This window comes from Anser cygnoides, chromosome 14 (genome assembly GCF_040182565.1).
Source record: "Anser cygnoides isolate HZ-2024a breed goose chromosome 14, Taihu_goose_T2T_genome, whole genome shotgun sequence".
In the NCBI taxonomy this organism is placed as follows: Eukaryota; Metazoa; Chordata; class Aves; order Anseriformes; family Anatidae; genus Anser; species Anser cygnoides.
The window spans coordinates 12,281,636-12,305,478 of record NC_089886.1 but is presented as its reverse complement, the minus strand read 5'-3'; the positions used below and the strand labels follow the sequence as shown (position 1 = coordinate 12,305,478).

General features: G+C 39.2%; 1 protein-coding gene across 6 annotated transcripts in view; it reads right to left on the bottom strand.

Moving 5' to 3' along the window:
* LOC106049464 (protocadherin alpha-C2-like) overlaps nt 1–23,843 on the bottom strand; it is a 110,371-nt gene that overhangs the window by 13,821 nt on the left and 72,707 nt on the right. For all 6 annotated transcript variants that reach the window (XM_066977208.1, XM_066977207.1, XM_048055120.2 and 3 more), the window contains one exon: nt 22,957–23,045. In XM_066977208.1, the coding sequence (XP_066833309.1) occupies nt 22,957–23,045 (89 nt within the window). The remainder of the gene's footprint in view (nt 1–22,956; nt 23,046–23,843) is intronic.

Here is a 23,843-nt window from a genome sequence, read left to right as displayed (position 1 = left end):
ATAATTTTACTAGTATTTTGTGGATTACATTTGAAACTGGCCATTTCTCTATCTGGACAATAAAGGAAAGAAAGGGTACTAGTACTGTTTAGTTTGGTTTGGTTTTGTGATCCTCAAGGAATTTTTTCATTTCAAAAGCAAATTATACTATACAGGTGCATAAAATCAATTTAGACCTACAAAAACATTTAGCTGAGCTACTCTGACTAGTTTATCACTGAATCTCTATAAACTTTGTCCTCCTCCAAAAGGCAGCTAACTAAACAGTCAGCAACCTGCTCTAACAGGGGGGTGTTACCTTCCATCCTCCCTGTGAAGCTGAAGATGTTGCAGGCCTCAAAACAGACTCTGCCAAGCACAGCACTCATTTCTGTCCCCAGTATGTATCTCACATTAATAGCTTCCTATCATATCCTGTTAGGATCACATCTCATTATTATTCTTTTTTACTGATATGGGATGAATGGCGCTAATAATATTTCATGCCAGCAAGAAAGGAATCTTAATTAAATGTGATGGGTAACGGCTAATACAATATGATAAGCCTCCTGGATAAGCACGCTACAAAATTTCTCTATTTTTCAGAATCCTTCATTCTCCAAGAAGATGGAGGTGACCTTGTGTAGGCTCCCTACATTCATTCTCCTACTGCTTGGCTCTTTCAAGTAGAAGCAAAGCTTATAGTTCAAGGCCTTTTTCTTGGGCTGTAAATAAATCCGGATATTATGATCATTTATGGTCTTCTGGGCCTTTAAACCTTTAGAGGAGATTATTTTTGTACTGAAGAGATGAACCAGACTGACTGCCCTGGGAGCTGGGAGTCTGGACCTATCATATCATGGCTATAAGCCTTCTACTCGTTTGCATTTCCCTGCAGCCAAAGGTGTCCTCTCTTAACTGAGAGGACAGTACCTGCTTTAACTATATGATGAACCATATGATAAACACATCAACAGATGTGTATCTGTATAATCCTGCTGAATTTAATAGATCTGCATGAAGTTCTGCTCTGCCTGTTGACAGCCAATTTGAATGCATTTATGAGCCTCCTAATTTGTTCAATGCTTTATTCTACGTGATCACATACAATGAAATCGCAAACTGATAGTGATGTTCTGTAAAGGCCAAAATATATTTAACAGTGATTACTTGCAGGGGGAATAATGCACAATTACATGCATGGAATATTAAGATATGATTATCTAAGTAAACGTGAGATCAAAGTTGGCAGTTACTTGAATTGGAGTGGAGGGCAGCACATTGCAACAGTCATTTTAAGAAAAGTTGCTGATCCCTTCCATCACTGTCTCTAGGACTACACTTCCTCAAATGCTCATCAGATGGTAACATAAAGTCTTAGAGGCTTAACACTTATATTGTAAATAATTATCTGTATATAAAAGTGGGTAGAGTCAGTAGAGTCATCTCCGTTAATGTTTGATTCCTGTAACTTTTTCAGAATAGAGTCCTCACAATCCCAGTTAATAAATTACCTACTTTATATTTTATTTGTTTAGTTTTTGATTTTATAGCCCCAATCATGCTTTAAGCCAAGAATTGTTCCTTCAGTGGAACAATTGGAGAAATGGATCAGGCTTTTCTTCTCATTGAAAATGATGCTAATTAATTGCTCATTTGCTAATTAACTCTCTTTCAAGAAAGGCACTGCTCAAACAGTTTTAGTAACATATCAGAAAGGTGGTTTTTTTTTTGTATAATATGCCTGCCATTTCACTTATCTGAAGGAAATAGTAAAAATGGAAGAACTGGCTTGAAATGAACATGATCAAATCTGGGAAATGAATTCATTAAATGTAATGGCTGTCTGAGAGCAAAGTAAGGAAAATGAACTTTATTTCTACATTAGTGCTTAAAGGAGGCCGAGTTTGAAAAAAAAATCTTGTCCTGATTAAATTTGAGAATATTCATGCTTCTTATAGTTGTGATTCTTTTAAATCAGAAGGCAGGGAGAAAATTAAACACAGACTGTATCTTGATTGATAGTATGGTTACTTTCATTCCAGGAAATGTGTCACATGTCCAGGTAACTAGGACAAGCTGTCAGAGAATAGAGACATTTAACAGGTCTTAACAGTTGTGGAGGCTAAAAGGTGATATTATTGAATCCTTCACATGAAAAGGAATTTTAAATTACCATCTGTTAGGACCTACATATAGAAACACTTTAACACTGAATTAACCTTTAAACTTTCGCTTTCCCATTGTAACTGTGTGTATATACACACGTGAATATGCAATTGGTCTCTGACTAGCAGACTGAGGGCTCTGCAAGGCTCTTCTTCAGAAAAGAAACTGGTGATGATGGTACATGCACTGATATATTCTCTGCATAAATTGTGGCTTGCTACTACCCACGGTAGTTTTGGACAAAGGTGAACATACACGATGCAGAGAGAATGGTTCTTTCAGGAACTCCAGGCCAAATCAGATGCTTACAGCTCAGGAACACTTTAAAGACTGATTTCCCATTGGAAAAATGAGGTGAGACCACATTATTTGTAATTTCATGAAAACCATCTGCAACCAGGTCCTCCTGTACCAGTCCTTGCACTTCCCAGAATAGACCAAGCCCTCTCCCACCACAAAGAACATCCCATGCCAAATTCGACTTTCCCAGCATCTTTCCTCAGTCTCACCACTACCAGGTCAGGTCATGGCAGAATGTGGACTCATTACATTATGAGGTCTGTATCTGGAATAGTAGCTTGGTGGGTATTGTGTCCCAGTGTTGTAATCCATACAGACCGTTCAAGTCCATGGGGTTTGATGCATGATGAAGCTCACACATCAGATCACATAATGATAAATGCATGTTCCTGCCATACCAGGGAAAAATGTTCTCCCACTCAGGGATTTCAGGTGCCAAGCAAACCAGCTCACCAACCAGACCTCTACATCAGCTCACTACATTTGGTGTACAAACTGGCAGCAGCAGCAATTCTTCATTGCAAAGGTGTGAGACCAGCAGCAGAACCTTGCAGTTCTATAAAATGGGATTTTTGTCAGTTCTATCAATATATTCCCTCATAGGAATTTTTTTTTTTTTTAAAGCAACTTCTGCAGCAAAAGGCTATTGTGCCTGGGCAGCAGCAAAAGGAGTTTTTCATTAATCTTAATATGCTTTGTCTCACTAAACACTAGGTGTAAATGCCTGCAGTCTTCACATTTCTTCATATTGTCCTATGATCCATGACTGCAGCACTGAACCTAAGTGAAATGTCACACCAGACTTGAAGAAGAAATGGCTTGGTGTAGACAGCAGAAACACAGATCATGACAACAAGGAGGAAGAAGCTCTATTTATATCTCTTCTTGCTGACACATGGAAAAGCGAACACTTCATTCAAGCATTCATGCAGCTGCTCAGTGGCTGAAATTTCTGCAGTGGCTTATAGACTGGAGGAAGTGCAGTAAAAGCACATTTATCGTGTACCAAGGAGATGTGACAGTAAAGGGATGCTTAAAAATGCTGTGTGTGATCCAGTTCATTCTACTCATCAGAGAGGCACACATGTTTATGAATTTTGTATTTTATATTCATAAACATGTGTGCATATTTACTGAAACTAGCACTAAATTTTAATACCTCTTCCTGTAAAAGCAGCATAATCCTGCATGCAGATCTTAGGCAAGCAGCTATTGACATTTTTTGCATCAGCAATTATCCAATTTGTGTATCTAGTGAAACAACTCAGTGAACAGGCAAAAAGATTTGTATCTCTCTGTGGATGAGCAAATCTGCCTGTTACTCACAGCTGATGTGTCAGCCTTCAGAAGGAGACAATACATGGAGAGAGGACAAACATTTATTTAGGTTCAGTAGCAAATACTGATGTGAGTTGTATGGCCCTGTCTGGAACAAATAGCAGAAAAGAATCATCATGGCTTTACTTTTGGGGAAAGCTTTTCCTTTGACACATAAATATTTTTAGAGCTGCAGATACAAAATTATTAAAAAAAAAAGTGAGAAGGGGGGCAAACAAAGTGACAACAAAATAACTGTTCATAAATACTGAAAATAAACTGTGAATTGCTCAGCTGCTTTCCTCAGGGCCTCAGTCACTCACCAGCATATACCAAATGGTGCCAGCTGGGATGATTTTTCCCATACTGAAGAAGCTGAGATAAACTCACTGATCCCAATCAATACAGGGACCCAAATTCACCTATTTGGACAACTACGTCTGCTCCTGCATGCAAACCCGCAGAGTTTTCTTAAGACAATAAAAACTATTTTCCCCAACTATAATAACTTGGGAATCCGTTCATATACCCCCCAGATATCCTTCCCACTTCTTCTCCCTCTTGAGAACCAGCTTTGTTTTAGTGTCTGTTTGCAGAAGCTGAACTGAATCACACTTCCTTTCACCTCATCTGCAGTGATCACTAGCCTCCCTGCAGGTTTTTTGCTCTGGGTAAAGCACAGAAGTTGCATTACTAAACAAAAGCTATAAGCAAGTGGCACTGCCATCATCTGCACGCACTGGATGGAGTCAAGCTTGTCCCCCTGTAACTATTGTAATCGCAATTCAGTAATGTAAGAATATAAACTGCAGCCTGAGCTTTCTCATACAGCTTCTTCTGCCTGTGTGGGTTTTTTGTGTCTCCAGCCTTTGCACCATGTAATCTTGTCATGCCTGTTCATCCTGCTTATTCTCACAATATTTGTCACTATGTAAACATCAGTAGTTCTGCAATAATATGAGAATCTCAGGTTTCACAATGAAAAAGTTAGTTTTGCCTGTTTATGCAACAGAAAGCAAATAAAATAAACTTATTCTTTGTGTTTCAAAAAAATTATGTTTTTTAATACAATTTTTATTTGAGGTTTATGTTTTGAGTGTTTGGGATTGTCAGCATAGGACTGACCCAATGCAATTTCATGGTCTGTTTATCGTATCCTCTACTACATCATGCATTTAATAACAGGTGCTCTCCTGTACCCAGGCATCTGTGGCAAACAGAACGTGCTATGTAGAGCGACTGCTGAAGAGAAATCAACTGCTTATATAAATTTATTTTCTTTTGATGAAGAGCTCGTGTCTCTGAATCAGAGTTGAGTAATCAATAATCACGGTCTGCAAGGCAGAAAAACACCTTATGATGGCTTCCTTCAAATCTGTGCACTGGTTTCTGGATTCTTTTTCAGCATTCCAGTATTATGTTCCTTCCTAAAGGCTGTGTGGAGCAACTCTGTTATGCTGCATAACTGTATCTGACACTTGACCTGAATATGTTTCTCCCGATTAGGCAGTGACATTCTCATCTGGAAGCTCCGTTTGTACATCCAAACTGTTATCTCAGCATAAAGGTGTACCCGAGTTATTCTGAAATCCCAGTTGAACATTTGCTAGGATATGCTCTCTGCATCTCAAAAACATCAGTAATTACTATAATTTGGGAGCTATCATCTCCAGACTCCACTGCAACTTATACCACCCAGCCTATGTGACTTGAAATGATGGGTCTGTGTGAAGAGATGGGTGGGACTAACTTCCACACTGCAAATAACAATGAGATTTTTTTCTTACGGCAACCTCAGAAGAGATATAAGTAACACATAAATAGGAAGCAGCTAGTGGCTTGCTAGACTTGATTCTTCCAGGTCAAAGATGACCTGCCTGGGCAGGTCTGCACAGGAGGGAGAAATTCCTTCCAGCACTTGTCCTCTGCAGGTAAACAGGAGACCTCACCAACAGGTGCAACCATTGGTCACTTTTCAGAAATACTAAAATATTGCCCCTATTTTGTATAACTTTCCTGTGTTATACATTTTCACCATAAGAATTGCATAGCCTCAGAACACATGTTCAGTATGTAAAAAAAATACAACACTTGCCACTTTTCGGAGTGAATAAAGGTCATTTAAAACACAAACAAGCCTTTCTTGTCTCCTCAGTTTCCCTGTCAAAGTAGAAGTACTTTATGCAGAGCCTCAAAGGCCACAAACTCAGTATCTGTCAGAGCAGAAAGCAAGCTCTTTCTGCTTGGAATACCTCCTCAGCAGTTTCAAGAAATACGTCTTCACCAGTTTCAAGACTAATAAATTGGCATCTGAGCTGACCTTTAACCCAACATACAAGGTGAGTCAAAAAAAAAAATCAAAGGAAAAGAAATAAAAATGAAATAATATTTAAATGAAGAGTTCAATGAGTTTTTTTTAAATCAAGCGATATTTGGATGCTTAACTACTTATCTCTGTATATGGGACTGGTAATAATTAGCTTTCAAGCAACTTCTCAATTATAATGTTCTGCCCAGCTCAAAGGAAAGGCTATTGTCATTAAGCCCAAAAGGCAAAACATAGATTTAATTACTAATTTCTTTGATCCCCATCCTGTACCTTAAATGTAGCTGTAAGACAAGTCCAATGCAATCTTTTCCACTTTTGCCAGAACCCATCAGAATATTACCCAAATGTCAGGCAGTAGTATCAAAGACTGCTGAAATGTTTGAAAAAAACAATAATAGTTTGGACATCTAGGCAGTTTGTATCTCTAAGGCAAGACATCAACAAGACTGGTCAATCCACACTCCATAAATGAGTTAAAAATATGAAAAAAATGCAGGTAACTAGGACTCTCCAAACAGCATTTAAATTGCCTCACCGCAGCCTCAGGGCTTTAGTTCTTTAACACAAGCGGGAACAGGTAAGAAGATGACTGGTCAACCCACATAAGGAGGGAACAGTCACTTGAGCAGTGAGCTCAGTTCCTTTGCTTTCCACAGAAAGCTCAGCCTGAACATACACCTAAGGTTTTCACTCGTTCTGAGGATTCAGAAGAGAACTTGAGGCAGGATAACCTGTACATTTCAGTGCAAACAGAAAACAATGAGACTTCACATAAGTCCTGGTCTCATATAAAGTCCTAGTCTAGGACTACTCTTAGAGCACGGGATGTAGTGGTACTCTGTGTGTTACACAAGTTCAGTGGTTCACAGATGCAGTCAAGAAGGGCATGCCAATGCAAGGCTGAGACACCTAGCCATAAGCAGAGTCAGTCATCTGTCTGCTGGGACTGAAATTCTCTGTGCTTGGAAAGGAATCCCTGAGGGCAACAAGGCCACTACAGCTTGGGGAGGACAAGCAGCAAAATCTGTGGTTCAGAGAGAACAAAATCTAAATATGTCCTGTGCTCTCCATGCAGATCTGTCCACTCTTTCAAGTAAATGGCAGGATTACAGAAGAAATCTTGTGGACATGTATATGGAGAATTCACCAGATGTGAAGGACTAATATACAAGCATCTTCTCTATACTGAGAAATCATCAGAAAATGTGTAGCTAAAAGGATTAATGGCACAGGAAATACAGGGGATGCAGGCAGGAACTCTGCTGATTTTTTTTTTTAAATTTTTCAAGAATTTGGTCTTCATTGTCTACCTGCATTTCTCTAATATTTTATCTGCTCTTTTCTTCTGTTTTTGTCTGCCTTTGGATTGTCATTTTTGTCTTGTGGTTGGGTGTTGTTGTTTTATTGTTTTTCTTTTGAGTAGCCCCAAAGCTGAACTAGAAAGCCATATGTGCTGACTGCTGCAATGCTAATCCATACTTGAGGCTGTGCAGAAGCAAACCAGGGAGCACAATTGGGAGAAGCATTCACTATTTTTCCAAGTTTACTGGAATATGCAGGGGCAATGCATGTACATCCAAGTACAGGGTAGATGTAATCCACCTGTATCTCCCCTCTAATTTCAGAGACCATAGTCTCCACTGCTGGAGTTCTATGATCTTCATGCAAATATCTATTCAATATTCTAGTTCATAAATGTATTTCAAAAAATAACATATTTTAGCAGAATTAACTCTGTCAGGAGGTTACTATACTTTTCAAACTCATTATCAAAGCTTCATTTTGGACATAGTATCTCCTTCATTGTTTGTGTTCTTCATACTCAGATAAATGAAAGTCCTCATCTTCCCTTTTCTCTTCATTGTCTTTTATGATTAACTCTACAACAAGATCAGTTCTTGTTTCCTCTTCCTGTCATGTTTTCACAAGGTTCTTTCTCTACAAGCACAACAGCCCTTTGTTCTGAAGATGCAGTTCCACCCAGCTGAATCAAGGCTAGTCTGCAGTATCCCTACCCCTCTCATTGTGCCAGTATTAGTTCCCAGCAGCAGCTAATTGAATTGAAACTCAAGCCTACGCAAATCCTTTCAGGCAGAACAACTTCTTGAACGAGCCAGTTCTACTGTCAGAGAAATGATGCTGATCTGGGAGAAGACTAGAATATATGTCAAGAACTAAAAGAAAAAGCAGTACCCAAAATCCCAGACTCGGACTGGTGTAAATTGATATGGGAGTACACAACGCCCATCCATTTGGTTCACACAGCCTTCCTGAAATGCAAGTGAGCTCTTTCCTGCTGCAAGCCTTCCTACTTCCCTGCTGGTTGCCTCCATACCTCATGGGATACAAGCTGGGTAAGAACAGGGAAGTATTCCATTGTCCCAGAGTTGAAAACTGACTATTATAACAAATTACCTGCAGTAAGCCTGTAACACAGGTTGTACTACAGACATGGGAACAGATCAGCTTCCCTGTCCTCCCTCCAAATGCTCCTTTGTGCAGCTTCTCTCCTCCTTCCCCTATACTGCAGCACCTACCACAAAAATAACAAGAATAGCAGCAAAAATCTGTCATGCTCAAGATATCTATGTGCTTCACAAAGCACAGGGTTTTAGTTTGGTTTCCTAGCAACTCTGTTTGGCAGCGATTTTAAGTCTAGTTAACATAGGCTTGTTGCTGTTCTTCTCAAATGGATGCTCTAGATTCTTTAACTACCTCCTTCTCTCTTCTTTAATATTAAAATGGAATGTGCCTGAAGGCCCTCCTGGAAGATTAGTGAAAGCAAACCATGCCCCAGGCAGAAACACCTGCATTTCACTTTTACCTGCATCCTATCCTCTGATGATTTTTCATCTACATGAAGGAACTGTGAAGAGTTCTTAAGCTAGTGTTCAATTCATATTAACCAGGGGAAATGAACAAATGGAAGGAAAATCTGACTATTAGAGTGAAGTTATTAAAGATCTCCAGTCAGAACTGACCTCGCATCACAGATATGAAGGACCCAGATGCAGTTTCTGCAACATCTGTTACAAAAGCTTGACATCAGGGAATGGCATAGAGAGAAATACCAGGCAAGAAAAAGGAGGTTAATTGTGAACCTTGATGAAAATTAAGCTTTTAAAATTGTATTTGTTATATAATTTGGAAAATTCACAAAAATGCATCCAGAAATATACAGTCATAGCATTGGTATGCTATTGGATAGATACTTTACACTGAGAACAGTTACAAAGTTGACAGAAATGTTCTGAGCTTCACATCACGCTGTTTCACAAATGGCCTCAGACAAGATCAGAAACTGACCTGCATGGATTTGCCCTGCCTGACCCACTAGCCTCCCTGCTAGGGCTGCCAATTAGGTTCATCTTTGATGTTGTTCCCTCTGATGGGGCAAATTGCCAGCAAAGAACTGGATTAGGATCATCAAATTATTTTGTCTGTCAGCCCAGAGGTGAGTAGTTCTCTTTCCCATTAACAGTTCTCCCAGACAGATCACGCTGCAGTTTGGAAAGTCTGTACACTGAGATGGATATATGGATTTACAGGTTGGACAAACAGAAATGTATTTTGTTCTGTCTCCAAACTTAACTGCTGAAAATATGAGTAAGACAGGGATCTGAAGTGGACCACAGCATTCTTCATGGAACTCTCTAACCTTGCTTGCCCCACAGAAAATACACTAAATTAAAGCAGGAAAGAAAGCAAAAGGTGATTTTGTTCATGGTGCTTTTTTTCTTACAACTGCAGCAAAGTCCTGGAATAACTGAGGCAGATAATCTGAGACTAATGTTATTCATTTATTATAATTCCTCGGTTTCCAGCTATACATGGGAGACTGCTACCTACCTGGCATAAATCTGCAGCAAGAACAGGTAATTTTTGCCATGAGGAGATGACATTACACACAATAACTGGAGAGAACAAATCCCTTGGAAACCTACTGAGTATGGTGGTGCTAGCACACTCCTCCTTTTACCCCACTTCCACTGATGGCCTATGCATGACACAGCTGCAGGATTTTTTTTTGTTTGGCTTATCCTCCATATGAGACTGAATACATTTGATTTTAGGCATTTGGAAAGGACAGTGCCTACAGTTACAGTCCGTCCACTTATACTGTGTAAGATGGCAAGGGGAAACAGAAACGGTGTGGTGAACACTGAAGACAAAGTATTTAGTTACTGTAGTCATTAATTATGACTACTTACACACCACCAGAGCCACACATCCTTATTCACCAACAAAATGAGGGCCTCTTGCTGCTGGGAGCACGGGAAAGTAATACAGCATGGAATAGTGAAAAACTGAGGGCAGGAGGGAGGAGAAAGTAATTTCCAACCGCAGATGCTGAGATGTGTTTAATGTGTTATGTTCCTCAGTGATGAAAAATCCAGTCTGATTTTGTGTATTAAATGCAGTTATGTAAGGTCTGCAGGCAGTGTTTGAAGGAAAGCTGGGAGAGGAGGTTTTCATTGTGCATTTTTCATTATTATGATAATATTTTAATTCAGGTTTTTCCATTTTTCCACCACTGCCTTTGTTAAAGCTCCTCTAATTTTATTGTTAGAGGTTTCTGCTCTTCTGTTAACACCAGCTATCATATTCAAGTTATTAGGTATAACGAAGATATCAGAAAATCAAATCATTAGAATTAGAGAAGGTTCAGACATTCCTTGATTGTTTTTGAGCCCACTCCATGGTTTCTTGATTTCCAAGTGCCTCCCAATGTGTTAAAAATCTGAATGTGAAAAACCTGCTGAAATTACTGGAAGACCAGAGCTTGCCACTTGGATATAATTAGGTATTTCTTTTTCCAAATTTGAATAACCTAGCTGAGCAGGCAACAGGCCAAGGAGGTGTGATTACAGGATAAGCAGCTATAACCTGAGGCCAGCTCTAATCACTGCAGGGAGGAATGCAAGAAGGAAGGAGGGGACCTCTCCTGCTCTTGTCTAAGTGAGCCTAAGGAGATTAAGTGCACAATTAGGTATTTAATCAGTGCCACTCCTAACCTAAGCAGCAGCCTGTCTTGTGTGTGATTCAGTATTATATTCCTGAAATTAAACTTCTACATGGAGACTGAACTCTCTTTGCAGCCTCTCAAATCCCATCCTGCTCTATGCAACGGGATCACACAAGTACCTGAAGACAGCCTGTGAATCCATCAGCACAGAATTTGCTTGCTGACTGGTACATCTTACTTGCTTTTTCAACAGATCCTTTTCTCAGTCAAAAAAACAAGTCATGGGAGCAGGCACAAGACTACTGCTCCACTAACAACAACAAATGAAGCACTTCCTCTGTTCCTAGTAGAAATCTCAATCAAAATATAAGCAATTTAATTTCATTATATTCAGACCAGTGCCAGTGAACCCTGCTCTAGCTCCAGCCTCTTTGATGGTGGCTGTGGGATGAACAGCTGTTGTTCACAGTTTGGCTTTGGTCATCTCTTGGCATCCGACCCTCCCGACACTGCACATTGAGCTGGGGCACAAGCTCCCACAGCCTCAACAACCCTCCAAGGCTCCCTTGCCTTCTCTGAACCTGTCCCATCTACCTGTGCATGCAGAAGCAGAATGCTACTTTTCAAGGCATAAGCACATTGTAAAGCACAGTGATTTCCACAAGATCACAAAGGGTTTGTTTGTTTGTTTTCTTCTTAATCAAGCCATTTATTTTGCTAGCCGTGTGTATATGCTAAGAGGGGATGCTTTTAGGGATGGGTGACAGTAATTATACAAGGCGAGAGCAGAGAAGCTGCATTCAGATTCATTTCCTCCACAGCCAGAACCTTGATTTTATAAGAATTAAATCCCCATAATGAAGGGGATGCCTCTGCCTGCTTCTGTTGCTGTTCTACATTTCTCATTACACCCTCTGAGTGCACACAAGTAATGACTGAATAATTTCAAAATTTAGCTCTCAAAGTATATTCAGCATATTCAGGCCGATGTTCTGTAAACAGTCAGAATGTGTGCTGGAAAAATATGCAGTATTGCAATACTGCTTGCTCTGCTTTGTGCAGCCCAGCTCTACCCTGGCAGTTAAGCAAGGATATGGCAAAGAGATCAGGGAGATGGAAAAGCGAGAAATGCAGTGGTCAAGGAGAAAGTGAAGCAGCCCCTGCCTGCCTGTTAAAAAGTAGGGCTCACGAGCTGCTGAAGGTCTGATATTGCACACAAATAGCCTGCAAGCACAGCAAAGAAAGGCTGAACCAAAAATCACAGGGTGTTCAGGAAGCCCTGACCTAATGGGTGCTTTGTGGCTCAGAAGGCTGGAGGGGAGCAGGAAAGGACAGCCCTGCGGCAGGCTTGCAGCTCTGTTCTTTGCTCACCCCTGTTGCAGTGAGAGTATTTGGGGCAGGGTGGATGCTGATTCTTACCTTTGCCATTGAGCACTCTGACAAAAATAACTTTAATTTTTCTGCACTTTGGCTCTTTTCCTTTTTAAAACAGGATAATGATCATTTCTTCTCTCGTTTTCCCAGACCTTGTCCTCCTTCCTTAAGTTCCTCAAGGCAAGACTTGTCTTTTGCTATTTCTGTGGGCTTTGTGTAGTGCCATCTGACCTGAGAGGCACTGCCACATTGCAATATTAATAACAGGCGCCAAAGCAATGCCTGGTTTTATCTCTTTGGACGTGCAGATTACAAAAATAAACACATGAAAAATACATTCATGACCCCTGTGCACAGCAAAGTGCTGCACAGGCAGACATCCATTAGAGGAAGATGTAGTATCACAGAGTGGTCTGTATTCCCTCACCTTCTTTTTTTCTTGAAACTGCTTGCAATAGAAATACATTACAGATCAAAATTTCTTTGAATTGCTTAGAGCCTTGCTTATTTTATCCATTTATTTTCAATCAGTTATTGAATTGTATACACATGCAAGAGATAACAGGGTTGACATTCCTCTGAGATCATTAATATCACAGATTGATTTAACAATTATTTTAGTATTTTTTCCTTTAAAAAAAAAGTTTAAGAAGAAAGAAATGGAGACCACAGCAAATAAACGCATCAGCAAAGGAAAAAAATAAAATAGTTTCTAAAAAAAATGCAATAGGAAGGCACAACAGTGACAAAATAAAGCAGCTGTAAGCTCATGTGGAAGCAATTTGATTACCATCAATTCCCCCAAGTACTGACCAGATAAACACTTGTTCAGCTTATAAATTCTGACAATCCAAGGTAGTACAGCTGTAAGAGAATGATTTTTCTTTCTATTAATTGAAACCTCTGGGAAAATAATAGTGATGGAAATCAAAATCCATGTCTTCTGCATAGCTACAGAATTTATCGGTAGGCATGCAAGAAGCCTTGGTATTATCGCTGATATTATTACTAGGATCAGAAAGAAGCACATGCCTGGAGCAATGGACAGTCAGACAAATGAAAAAGTTGCTTAGATCTGAAAATTGGACATGATTTTAATTAGATAAGAATTTCCTGCCAGATGTCTAGGAATCAATCTGGTAAATCTAATTTTCAAGAATTGTTGTCCCCCTTTTTGCTTAGTAGCAGCATCATTTGGGGTATGACAAACTTCTAGATGGTACGTTAATCAAGTTGAGAAAGCTGATGAACTAGCTGGAATTTTTGTCCTTTAATTTACAGGAATTAACAAGCTGCTGGCCATTACAGACATAAGAAAACTAACTGTAATCAAACATTTCTAGGGATGATCCTTTGTTCTTAAAATGAAGAACAGAGCTAGCAGCAGCTGTCGAATTAAAAATGTTTGTCAAGCACAACTGGAACATCCATTTTGAAGAAACAAAAAATACTATAGGAAAGTATAAATTAGGTATACCAAGGAGTTACTCTCAATAAACTTTCTTCTAGAACATAAATATAAAAATTGTAGCAAACTAGACCCTACTTGGCAATGTGAGAGCAGAGCCAAGCCCTCTAATGTTATCGAAGTGAGTCTGCACTGAATGTCAATTCTGCAATTCGTTGTTACTTGACTAGTGTGCAGCAAACCCACTCTTTGCTTGCAGTGTGTGATGGTTCCTAGATGTTTTGGACTCACTGTGCAAGCACTCCATAGTTCTTGTGCTGATATTTCTGCCCATGAAACCCATGATAGAAACCTCACAGTCGACCTGGAATCTGACTCTGCATCTCCATCCTGCAAGCCCAGGTCTCACTGCTGAATGCCAGCATCATTTGCCTTCTCCCCAGCTCTGCATCACTTAACAACAGCCTTGTGCTCCCTGCTTCCTGGTACTTACTATCCCAAGCCTAAATGTAGCTCCCAGCCTGGCTGGCTACTTACAGACCCTGCGACCCACAGCAGGCTTGAAACTATTGCTTCCTGGAGCAGCTGGTAACTGCTTCTGTAAAATCTCTTACTTTATCACTCCTTAAAATGACAAAGTCATGAGCTGCAGCAGCTTTTCTCCACTGTCTTCAAACACCTGCTTCATATTACTCTATCACAGAAAACCAGTAGTCTCTTGTTTTCTATTACCCTATTTTATTTTAGGTTTTAGAAATTTTGTAGGTCTCCTGTGTTGTAGTTTCTCAGCTGGAGCTAGCATCCTTACATAGACCTTTAAGAATACTGGTCTGGAACAATCATTCCATGTGGAGATCAGAAGCTGGACACGGTCCTCTTCAATTTGGGAAATGCAACAACTGGTTCCAGTCTGGAACTATGGACCTGATCTAAATGGAAGAGCTGCACGTGCACAGGGACTTGACTAAATGACAAGATGCACAAATCCATTCTGTGTTGCCTGGGGCTAACGGTAAAGATTAATTCCTCTCCCCTATATCTTTGCAGCAGGTGAAATAAAGAATTCTCCAGTTTATGAAGGCATAAACTCTTCCACGGCCATTATTTTTCATGGACAATTCAAGTCTTTGTCAAATATATCAAATCTTTCCAAGACAAACAGACCAAATGACTTTGAAGTTTCAAGCATTAGCTTTTTTCAAATTCTAATTAGTCCTTTTTTTCTTACACCAAGTCTTCAAAGACTAAGGTATTGCACACTATAAAATCTATTATCCATCTCATCTAAGTTACCTTACACTGAAAAGTAGTGGACCCCATGATAAGGATCACATATGCAATTTCAGGTCAGTCATGTTTTTTTTGGAGCTAAGAGAAGAATAATAAAATCATGGAAATTAAATTTAACATTAGCCGTGTCATGACTGCAGTTTCTGTTAAATACATCTTTCCCTCTTTGCCCACTTAGCTGAACAGAATTGTTCCTACTCTGAACAGTCACTGGCTCTTTAAAAATAATAATCTGAATGTCAAGCTGCACCTATCATACAGAAATTTACATTTTTCTGACATGTTCTTTTAAAAAATCTCTCTGATTTCAAAACGCTTTTCTTCAGACCAAGCAGTTTTGAAATTCTATGTTTCCATCAGGCTGTCAGAAATTAGAAGCATTTACCACAATAAATTCTTAATTCACTGCAAAATGTTGTAAAGGCCATGTGTGGCCAAGTCAGAGACTTGCATTTCAGAAAACCTGGAATAACAGTATGGAAGGGAGACATAGTGGAGAGATGAGTATGAAGAGACCCGAGTCATTAGGTGAAAGTGTTGAAGAGAAATAAGGAAGAGAGAAAAACACACTTGGCAAACTAGATGTGAAAGTGGTGAAAATAGAGAAAATAGAGTGAAAAGCAGAAGAGTAAGAAGTACACTGGGAGTGTCCCGGGAGTAAAGTGCACTGGGTGCAGGGGAAAAACTGACGACTGTACATCACCTTGAAGGGCTCAAAGAATGGGTGGAATTAATTTGAGAATTCAATGACCAAGGTCATTGACATGAGATAAAAGAAAGGGATTTAGCCTTATATGGTCCTAGCAGATTATCTCTATTTCCGTATAGCTTGCTGCTCCACATCTACATGAGAAAGCTGGCACAATTTCCTTCCCTGAACTCTACTGAGCTGGCAGGGATACCACAGTTTTAGAATAATGATTTTAGTATGGTTTATGGGGATGATTTTTCTATGATTACAATAGGTTGTGAACCAAATCTCTATAATACTTTACCATGTAGGGTTAAGAACTGGTTAAACTTCCTACGACCTTCACTTTTGGGATTTATCAAATCACTGATTTAAAGGCAAATTTTCAAGAAAAACATGAATGACTTGGTTATTCTGTATCTTCTCTACTGACTTCTTTAGATATTACACATTATCACACTGACAGTTTTTCTTAAAAAACAAAGGAATGGTTCTAAGAGCTGGTATTTTGATACATAGGTATTTCTGGATTTGAAATTTGCAATTATTAAATTAGATGGAAAATGGGTTATTAATGAAAATCATATATAGGATACAGATGTGCACAGCTGCATCTTCTAGCTCCTTCCATTTTAAACAGCTGCAACATTCTGCAAAAAAAATCCAGATCCCAATTATGTATTCTGAGTTGCTAATTAGTTATTATCTTTTATAGCTTTAATCAACAAGCTGCTAAAGCTAAGCCATACCATGTTATTTGTAAATTAACCTTTATCAGTCTCTGAGAAGCAATACTTTTAGGCCCTGCACATTCAGTGTCTGCTTAACTGGTTGAGGAATCTCAATTAGCCCCTTTTTCTGTAGGTATGGAAGGTAAGGAAGGTCATTTGATGAAAGTGAACAGAAACTCATTGACATTTAGGAAGAAATTGTTCTCCATTTGTGACCATGATGCAAAGCTATATCATATGAAATACATTACAGCTGAGGTCTCTTAGCAGTCAGAGTTGTTATTAGGATCTTTAAACTGAATTTTTAGAAAAATACTTCAGAAGCCAAGAGCCTTGCAACAGTTTTGTGGCCCCCTGTGAGCTTTTACTGGAGAGTTATGCCTGCTGAATTTCAAGAACAGTGTCATAGCAGTGAGGGGGTCAACAGAAAAAAAAATAGTAATTCCTTTCTGCAGTGATGCTAAGATGCAGAGAGATCAAATGATTATGCCATGAAAAAAAGAATCTAACTCAGTTCAGAAAGTGTGGCTTTCCAGCCTCTTCACTAGAATATATTACCCAGTCTCAGCATGCCAATCTTTTATCCAGTGACCTATTCTCAGTACTCACTTAAGGGTCTACTCTGCCCCATTCCAAATGCTATCTGCCCCGTTTTTCCAACTTTTTACCTCCCCCAGATCCTCTGTGCTCACCTTCCTATTCTTGATTTTTTCCCTGTTTTCCCCCCGATCCCATGCCCTTAGATTTCCCTTCTCAGATCTCTCCTGCTTACACTTCATGCCCCAGCTCTCATTCATAGAATCACAGAATGGACTGGGTTGAAAAGGACCTTAAAGATAATCTAATTTCAACACCCCTGCCCTGGGTGGGGTTGCCAAACAATAGAGCAGGAGCCACATCCAGCCTAGCCTTGAACACCTCCTTTCCTGCCCTTCTCATATAGTTCCACTGCAAGTAAGTGTCTCCTCCTGAAAGAATGTTCTTGTTCAACTAGAATTCATCATTCTGAAACACAGAATTGTGTATGCCACAACTTACACTAGGCACCTGTAACATTTCCTTCTCCCATCAAGGTATTCACTCTATCACCACTGTTCTTGGTAATTTTTCTTAGAATCCACCTAAGCATCCCCTTTCCCTTTAACAACTTGCCCACAGTCATTCCTCTATAACACTGTCCTCTAACCCAAACCAGCACTACAAAACATCCTAGTAAGTCTGACTTTACTTTTCCTATCATTTTGCTTATTTGCCTTATTTATAATTACTTCTCATTTAATTATCAGTTTTCATCACTTATTCTACAGCCCATGCTTAATCTGCAGACTTCTGCATTCCATCTGGTTGGAACATGAACCATCCTCTGGGAGAAACAGAAATCTATCCTAGAACAGCTGCAGCTCCCAACATAAAACCTAACAGCACACCGAGTCCCTTGGGACAGTCTGAGCATTCATGGGCATGGAAGATCCCTAACCAGCATGGAGAAAGTGGAGAAGATTGAGTCGGGCAAGATGTAAGGAACATCAGGAAAAAAAACAGAGAGAGGAAAACTATGAGAGAGACAATCTTCAGATGACAAATGTTGAAAGAATCAGGCTTGGGGTGTTGGAACACAAGGAGTTACACATCTTTATATAAAGACTTTATATATACACATGCACACATATGTATCTATGTATATACATATGTATATATTATACAGTCGTCTCCATACCTAGACTTGAACTCTGATTTTCTTGGTTATAATATTCCACTGCCTTTTAAATTAGCTGTGAAACCCACAGCTAACCTTTCTCACTCTCCTTTTTATTTGTGTCACGGAACAGCAGCCAGTACCACTACTGCTGTTTACTTGGCCAGTTCAAGGAATAAAAATGTGCACCAAGCACGGAAGACTGCCATGTTGAGGTCAGTAGATTCCAATGCAATATAAATTCTTTTTTTTTCTTCATAAGAGTACTTTAAAAAACAAGGTTACCACCCCCTTGCCCAGCTTATTACCTTAGAAAAGGAAACAAAAATGACAGAAATTAGAAGCATGTGTCCACTGCAAAATCAGAAGCATAAAATTGACAAATCTTAAGATTGCATTTGCTTATGCAACTTAATTTACTCCCTTGCACATACTCATAAGGACAGACACCAAAATCATAACTTCCTTGAAAAGTCAGTGGGCTGTTTGTCATGGACTTCAGAGATTCCAGTAAGACTCACGGTCTTCAGCTCCATGCTTACAAATTTCAGTTGCTTTTCTTTTTTATTTTTTTTTCTTCCACGAGGTCCATTTGTCTTCTGTTCACACCATTCTCTGACTGAAAGTCTTCCTCCCTCCTCTCCCCAATATATGCAGTGTGTGGTCCAGTGTCTTATTTACTGCACATATACAAAGCCCACATTGAACAGAGGATTTAAAATTCCTCCTGGCTATTTTTCATTGCAAAACCTTATCATTCTCCTGAGTCTTATGTGTGCTGTTAATGCATCTTTAGACTGTTTTTGTAAAGCAACTCGTATTACCAATTCTGTTTTACAGATTAGAGTATGGAGCACAGAGAAATACACACAGATTTGCCTATGGCCATTAAGTCTGAGCTCTGAATTATGCATAGGTCTGACTTCTTCAGAAATCTGCAGCGTTATACCTTTAGAGCAAAGTTCCTGTTCACCTTACTTTATATTACAAGCTTCCATCATCTCCAGACATCAGGCTCCAGTTATTCAGAGCCAGGCATCCAGAAAATAAAGTTCACTCAGATTAGCGACCACCTGTAAAAAGTCTGATATAATTGCCAAATCTGTCAAAGGACATAGAACAGAAGACAGAAATCTGTCTGTGTTTCATAGGCTTACTGTGTTGCTTGTGGGGCCCAAATGAGATGCCACAAGGAGCTAAACCCAATGCTATCTTTCACCTAGGGAGATTTTGAGCCTTCTTGTCCCACCTCATTGTGAAGAATCCTGACCACAAATCTACAAACCATTGGATTAATGCATAAGAAAATGTAAAGACAATTAAAAAATACTAAATCAAGATTTGCTATCCCCTGCATGAGTGTAATATGCCATAAAGTCAATAAGTGTGCTGTCCATGCAAATGAGGACCTGGTTTTGTTTGAATAACATATTTGCTGAAAGATCATGTGATGTTTGAGTGCAGCGGTATCTTGGGAATTAAGGATTTACTGATTTAACGCTTGACTTGTTCATCCTTCTTAAAGCATTTCAATGACATCATCTTTGAATGCTCTCATTGATTAACTCTCTGAAAGTGTGTCTGTGAGGCATCTTCTCCATGACTATTGTGGATTGTTAAATAATTAATGGTTTAGTGACAACCTGATTGAGATTAATCAATTGACTAAAACAACTGCATGGAACATGTATGCACAGAACAGGCGTGGACGTGGTTTATAGTAATTAGAAGCCAAGACCTGCAGCTGCCACTATATGCTGATGGTAAGAGAGATAATAAATAGCTTATCTAGCAGCTTATCTGGACACAGGTGTACTCCACTTATTCAAATGATGTTTCAGGAGCAAATTTATTTGTTGGCTCAATCAAGTGTAATTGATCAGAATGAGTTACATCTTTGCATCTGTTGTGTATGATAACCTAACGAAAAATATCACAAGTCTTGAACCTAAGCAGTTAAAAAAAAAAAAAGAGTATTGAAAGAAGTATTTGTGGGAAACTGCAGATGGGATTCTAAAACAGTGTAGTAAATTGCTGAAAATGTGATGCATGATCGTGTACTCAAACTATGAATTAACTTAGTAATTTTTATTAATCCTAAGTGAGCTTTCCCTATGAATCATCTGTTTGCTATGAAGGACCAGGGATACTTGTAGCTTTTGCTTACGAAGAGTAGAGAAGGATACTACTTTAAACTTGCTAAAAAATGGCTAATTATTGTTATGTCAGGGTCAGTAATCTCTTGGGAACAGACAAAGACGAAAGAAGAGAGTCTGTTGTGCAGAAAAAGATACTCTTTCACAAGGAACCTGATTCACAAAAACTGGATTAAAAGGGAGTTGTAATTTGTGTGGATACTCTATAAAGCCATTTTAATTAGTCATGTTTTTCTGTATGGCAAAAATATTTCCAGGGGCTGATGGTATTTCTTACAACTTGTTTGGACACATTACTTAGAAATAAAAAACACAGAGAAACAATGATTTATGATGCCAGTCCAAGGACCACTGTAAATAGCCTTTGCACTTGGACTGCCACCTCTTCTGCTGCCCAGCCCCACGGTGCCTCCTGCCAGCTTCTTCCCTCACTTGCCTTAGAGTTTTTTTCCATTCTTCACAGCCACTGACACTTATGAACGCATGTGTGACATGTGTACATTCATTGTACAAGTGCCTTATTATGTGGTCATGAAGGGAAAGAACACCAGGAGCCAAGGGTTAGTGCTACTCCTCAGACTAAGAGATATTCAGGTTCCCAAAGTGAGTCTAAAACAGTAAGACCACAAAAGAAAACCAGGGGGCAGTTAGTGGACAGGTCACTGTGACCAAAATGCCAACAGACCTCCTCAGAAGGTAGGACCATCCTACTTTTGTATTTACATTCAGAAAATCTGCATTAGAAATCTTGATTAACAGCAAGCAAACATCTGGGTGAATTTTTGCATCCATATTGACCTTGGAATAAGGTAATGCAATAAGCACTCAGTGAAGGATGACTAGTACAGCTGATGGCCTGAGGAAACCCTCTGTAAAGGTTGGAGTGTACTTGTGGTGACATTTCTGACTGTAAACTAAACAGTTACACACCCTACTTAACATGAACAAGCTGTGTTTTCCTGCAAAACCTGTAACAGATGGAAAACCACAGGATAACCAGATAACTATAGCCTAGGGGCCCATTATATCTGATTTCCGAATCTATTTTTGCAGATAGGCCTTCTGCAATACCAATACGGATTTTGCTAGACATCATTAGTGCATGGATATGTTGTAGATATGAATACAAATCCTGAAGTTGCTCTTCAGTCCTTAAAAATCAATTTAAGCCAAGGGGAAAGTTTTGCAGTGAAAATAAATAAATAAAAAACAACAACAAAACAGCTCTCACATCTTTCCTCCTGGAGAACCCACTTCTGGGCATTTGACCTGGTTCTGTGATAGGTTCATCATTCCTTGTTTAAATTTCTGGAGGATTCAAAATGATCACAAAGCTTTCATACAAAGCTCACAGTTGAAACGTATTTTGAAGTCTAAGTTGACAGCTTATTTTGGATATGATTGAAACCACTGCTCACACCACTGACAGGCTGCTCTGGTACATCCCTATATTATTCCTGTTCCAACATAAAAAGTGAGAATATTTTATTGCCTGCACTGCAAAGATACAGGTAATACTTTTTCTAACTCAATCTAGGCTCTTATTGACTGCTGTAAAGTCATCAGTCAGTGGCTGAATAAATGAAGTTACATCCTAACATGTATTTTTGGTCATTTATTTTGACAAGAAAATTATAATTTTATGTATTAGTCAATGAAAACAGCTAGGAAATGAAAGGGAAATTCAAACTGTAACTGCTCAGCAATGGTGATTCATGACCAAGGATTGACCTAACATGGAGGGCAAGAAGGCCTGATTGCAGAAAGGGTTAAACTGGCTGGGAGCAGGAACGCCAGGGACAGAATGACTTTGTGTAAGGGAATGAAGTTTCCCTAGGTGATAAGAAAGAAATAGCTGATGTATCGTCTTGTAGCAATGGGCTAAGGTGTCCCATGCCTACACTTACATGATGAATGCTGGGGCAAGTGTATGTAAGGAATCAGCTCACGATGCATCTCTGCAGACTCCTTGTAGAACTGCTTGTGGTGGTAGGGTTCTGTTCAATGCACTGTTCATTACATTTTATTTTTATATTTAAGCACAAATGTGAGTTCAATTTCCCTCAATGCGTACAAGAAGAATTTGAAAAACAAACAGACAAACAAGCAAACAAAAAAACATTCAATTTAACTGCAGAAAATAAGAGGCATTCAAACTGACTTGGGTTTGTAAAAATAATGGGGCAAAATTGATAAGATCCTAACCCAGTTTTGCTGTTCTTTTGAAATGGAGGACACATCAATCAGCTCTAGACCTAATCATGGGTATTTTGAATCTGAATTCAAACATCAGAAGTAAAACCTTTGGCCACACAAACCAATAACCTCCACAGGTAGGGTGAGAGCTGGGATCAAAGACTCTCATCACCAGAGCTCATATAAGGCAGTAAAGACTTTTTTTTTGGCTTAATTACTCCACTCTATTTAGACTCCAAAAAGTAATTTACATGAACTTCACTCTGAGACACAAAACAATAGAAAAAACAAGACTAAGAAGTCTATTTCACTTAACATTAATTCCCCACATACATTTTGAACTTTTACACTTACCGGGAGTAGCACTGGAGACTGTTGGCCACTGCTGGTCAGGCCCTCCTGGCCCTCCACGTAAGATTCCTGCCTCCTCCATATGCACAGCACTGAATAAGCATATAGCATGGTTAGATTATACAGTACACCTCTGGCTTTATAACATTCTCCTTTCCTGCTACTCTTCAAAGGTCCTAACTTTTTGTCACTGTGCAAGTGCTGCTGTAGTACTACATCACACTAACAAATTCTGCTGGCGCACTGGAGAACTAGCTGTTCTGACTTGCTACAAATAATCAAAAAACACAGTTGTGGCATAATTTAAAAAACAACCATACCTCCAGGACACTTTGCTTTCAATGGCTGGAAGTTGCTAACAAGGAAGTTGTACCTTCTTTGCTGTTATAATGTATTAACATTAAAGCAAACAATAAAAAGTTGCTTGAATTAATTCTGAGCTTCTGTAAGTACACTACTCTTGTGAACAATTCAGAAGGAGAAATAATACAAATGTAGAAACTGCATCACATTAAATCTTATCATGGTGAGCACTTGGCTTTGAAAGCATCAGTGCTCCATATTAGCCAGCACCTTATATGGAAGGAAATGAAAAATCTCCTACTTTTAAGGCAAAACTAGGCCCTTATCTGTGTATGATTCATTAGAAAAACACATTTCTGTGACTGTGAACCTGTCTCTGCTCATCTGCCTCTCAGCTCCATTCTACACTTCCAACTGACCTTGATGGGCAATTTCAACTAAATGGGACAAATGCCAAAGGTCATATGGTTACCAAATTTCTACGTGTTTTATAAAAAAATGAGCATTTTATGAAAATCATCAGTTGGGTAGGTCGCACAGGCTTAGATACTGAGATTTCAGAGAAGGATGGGGCCGCTGATGTAAGA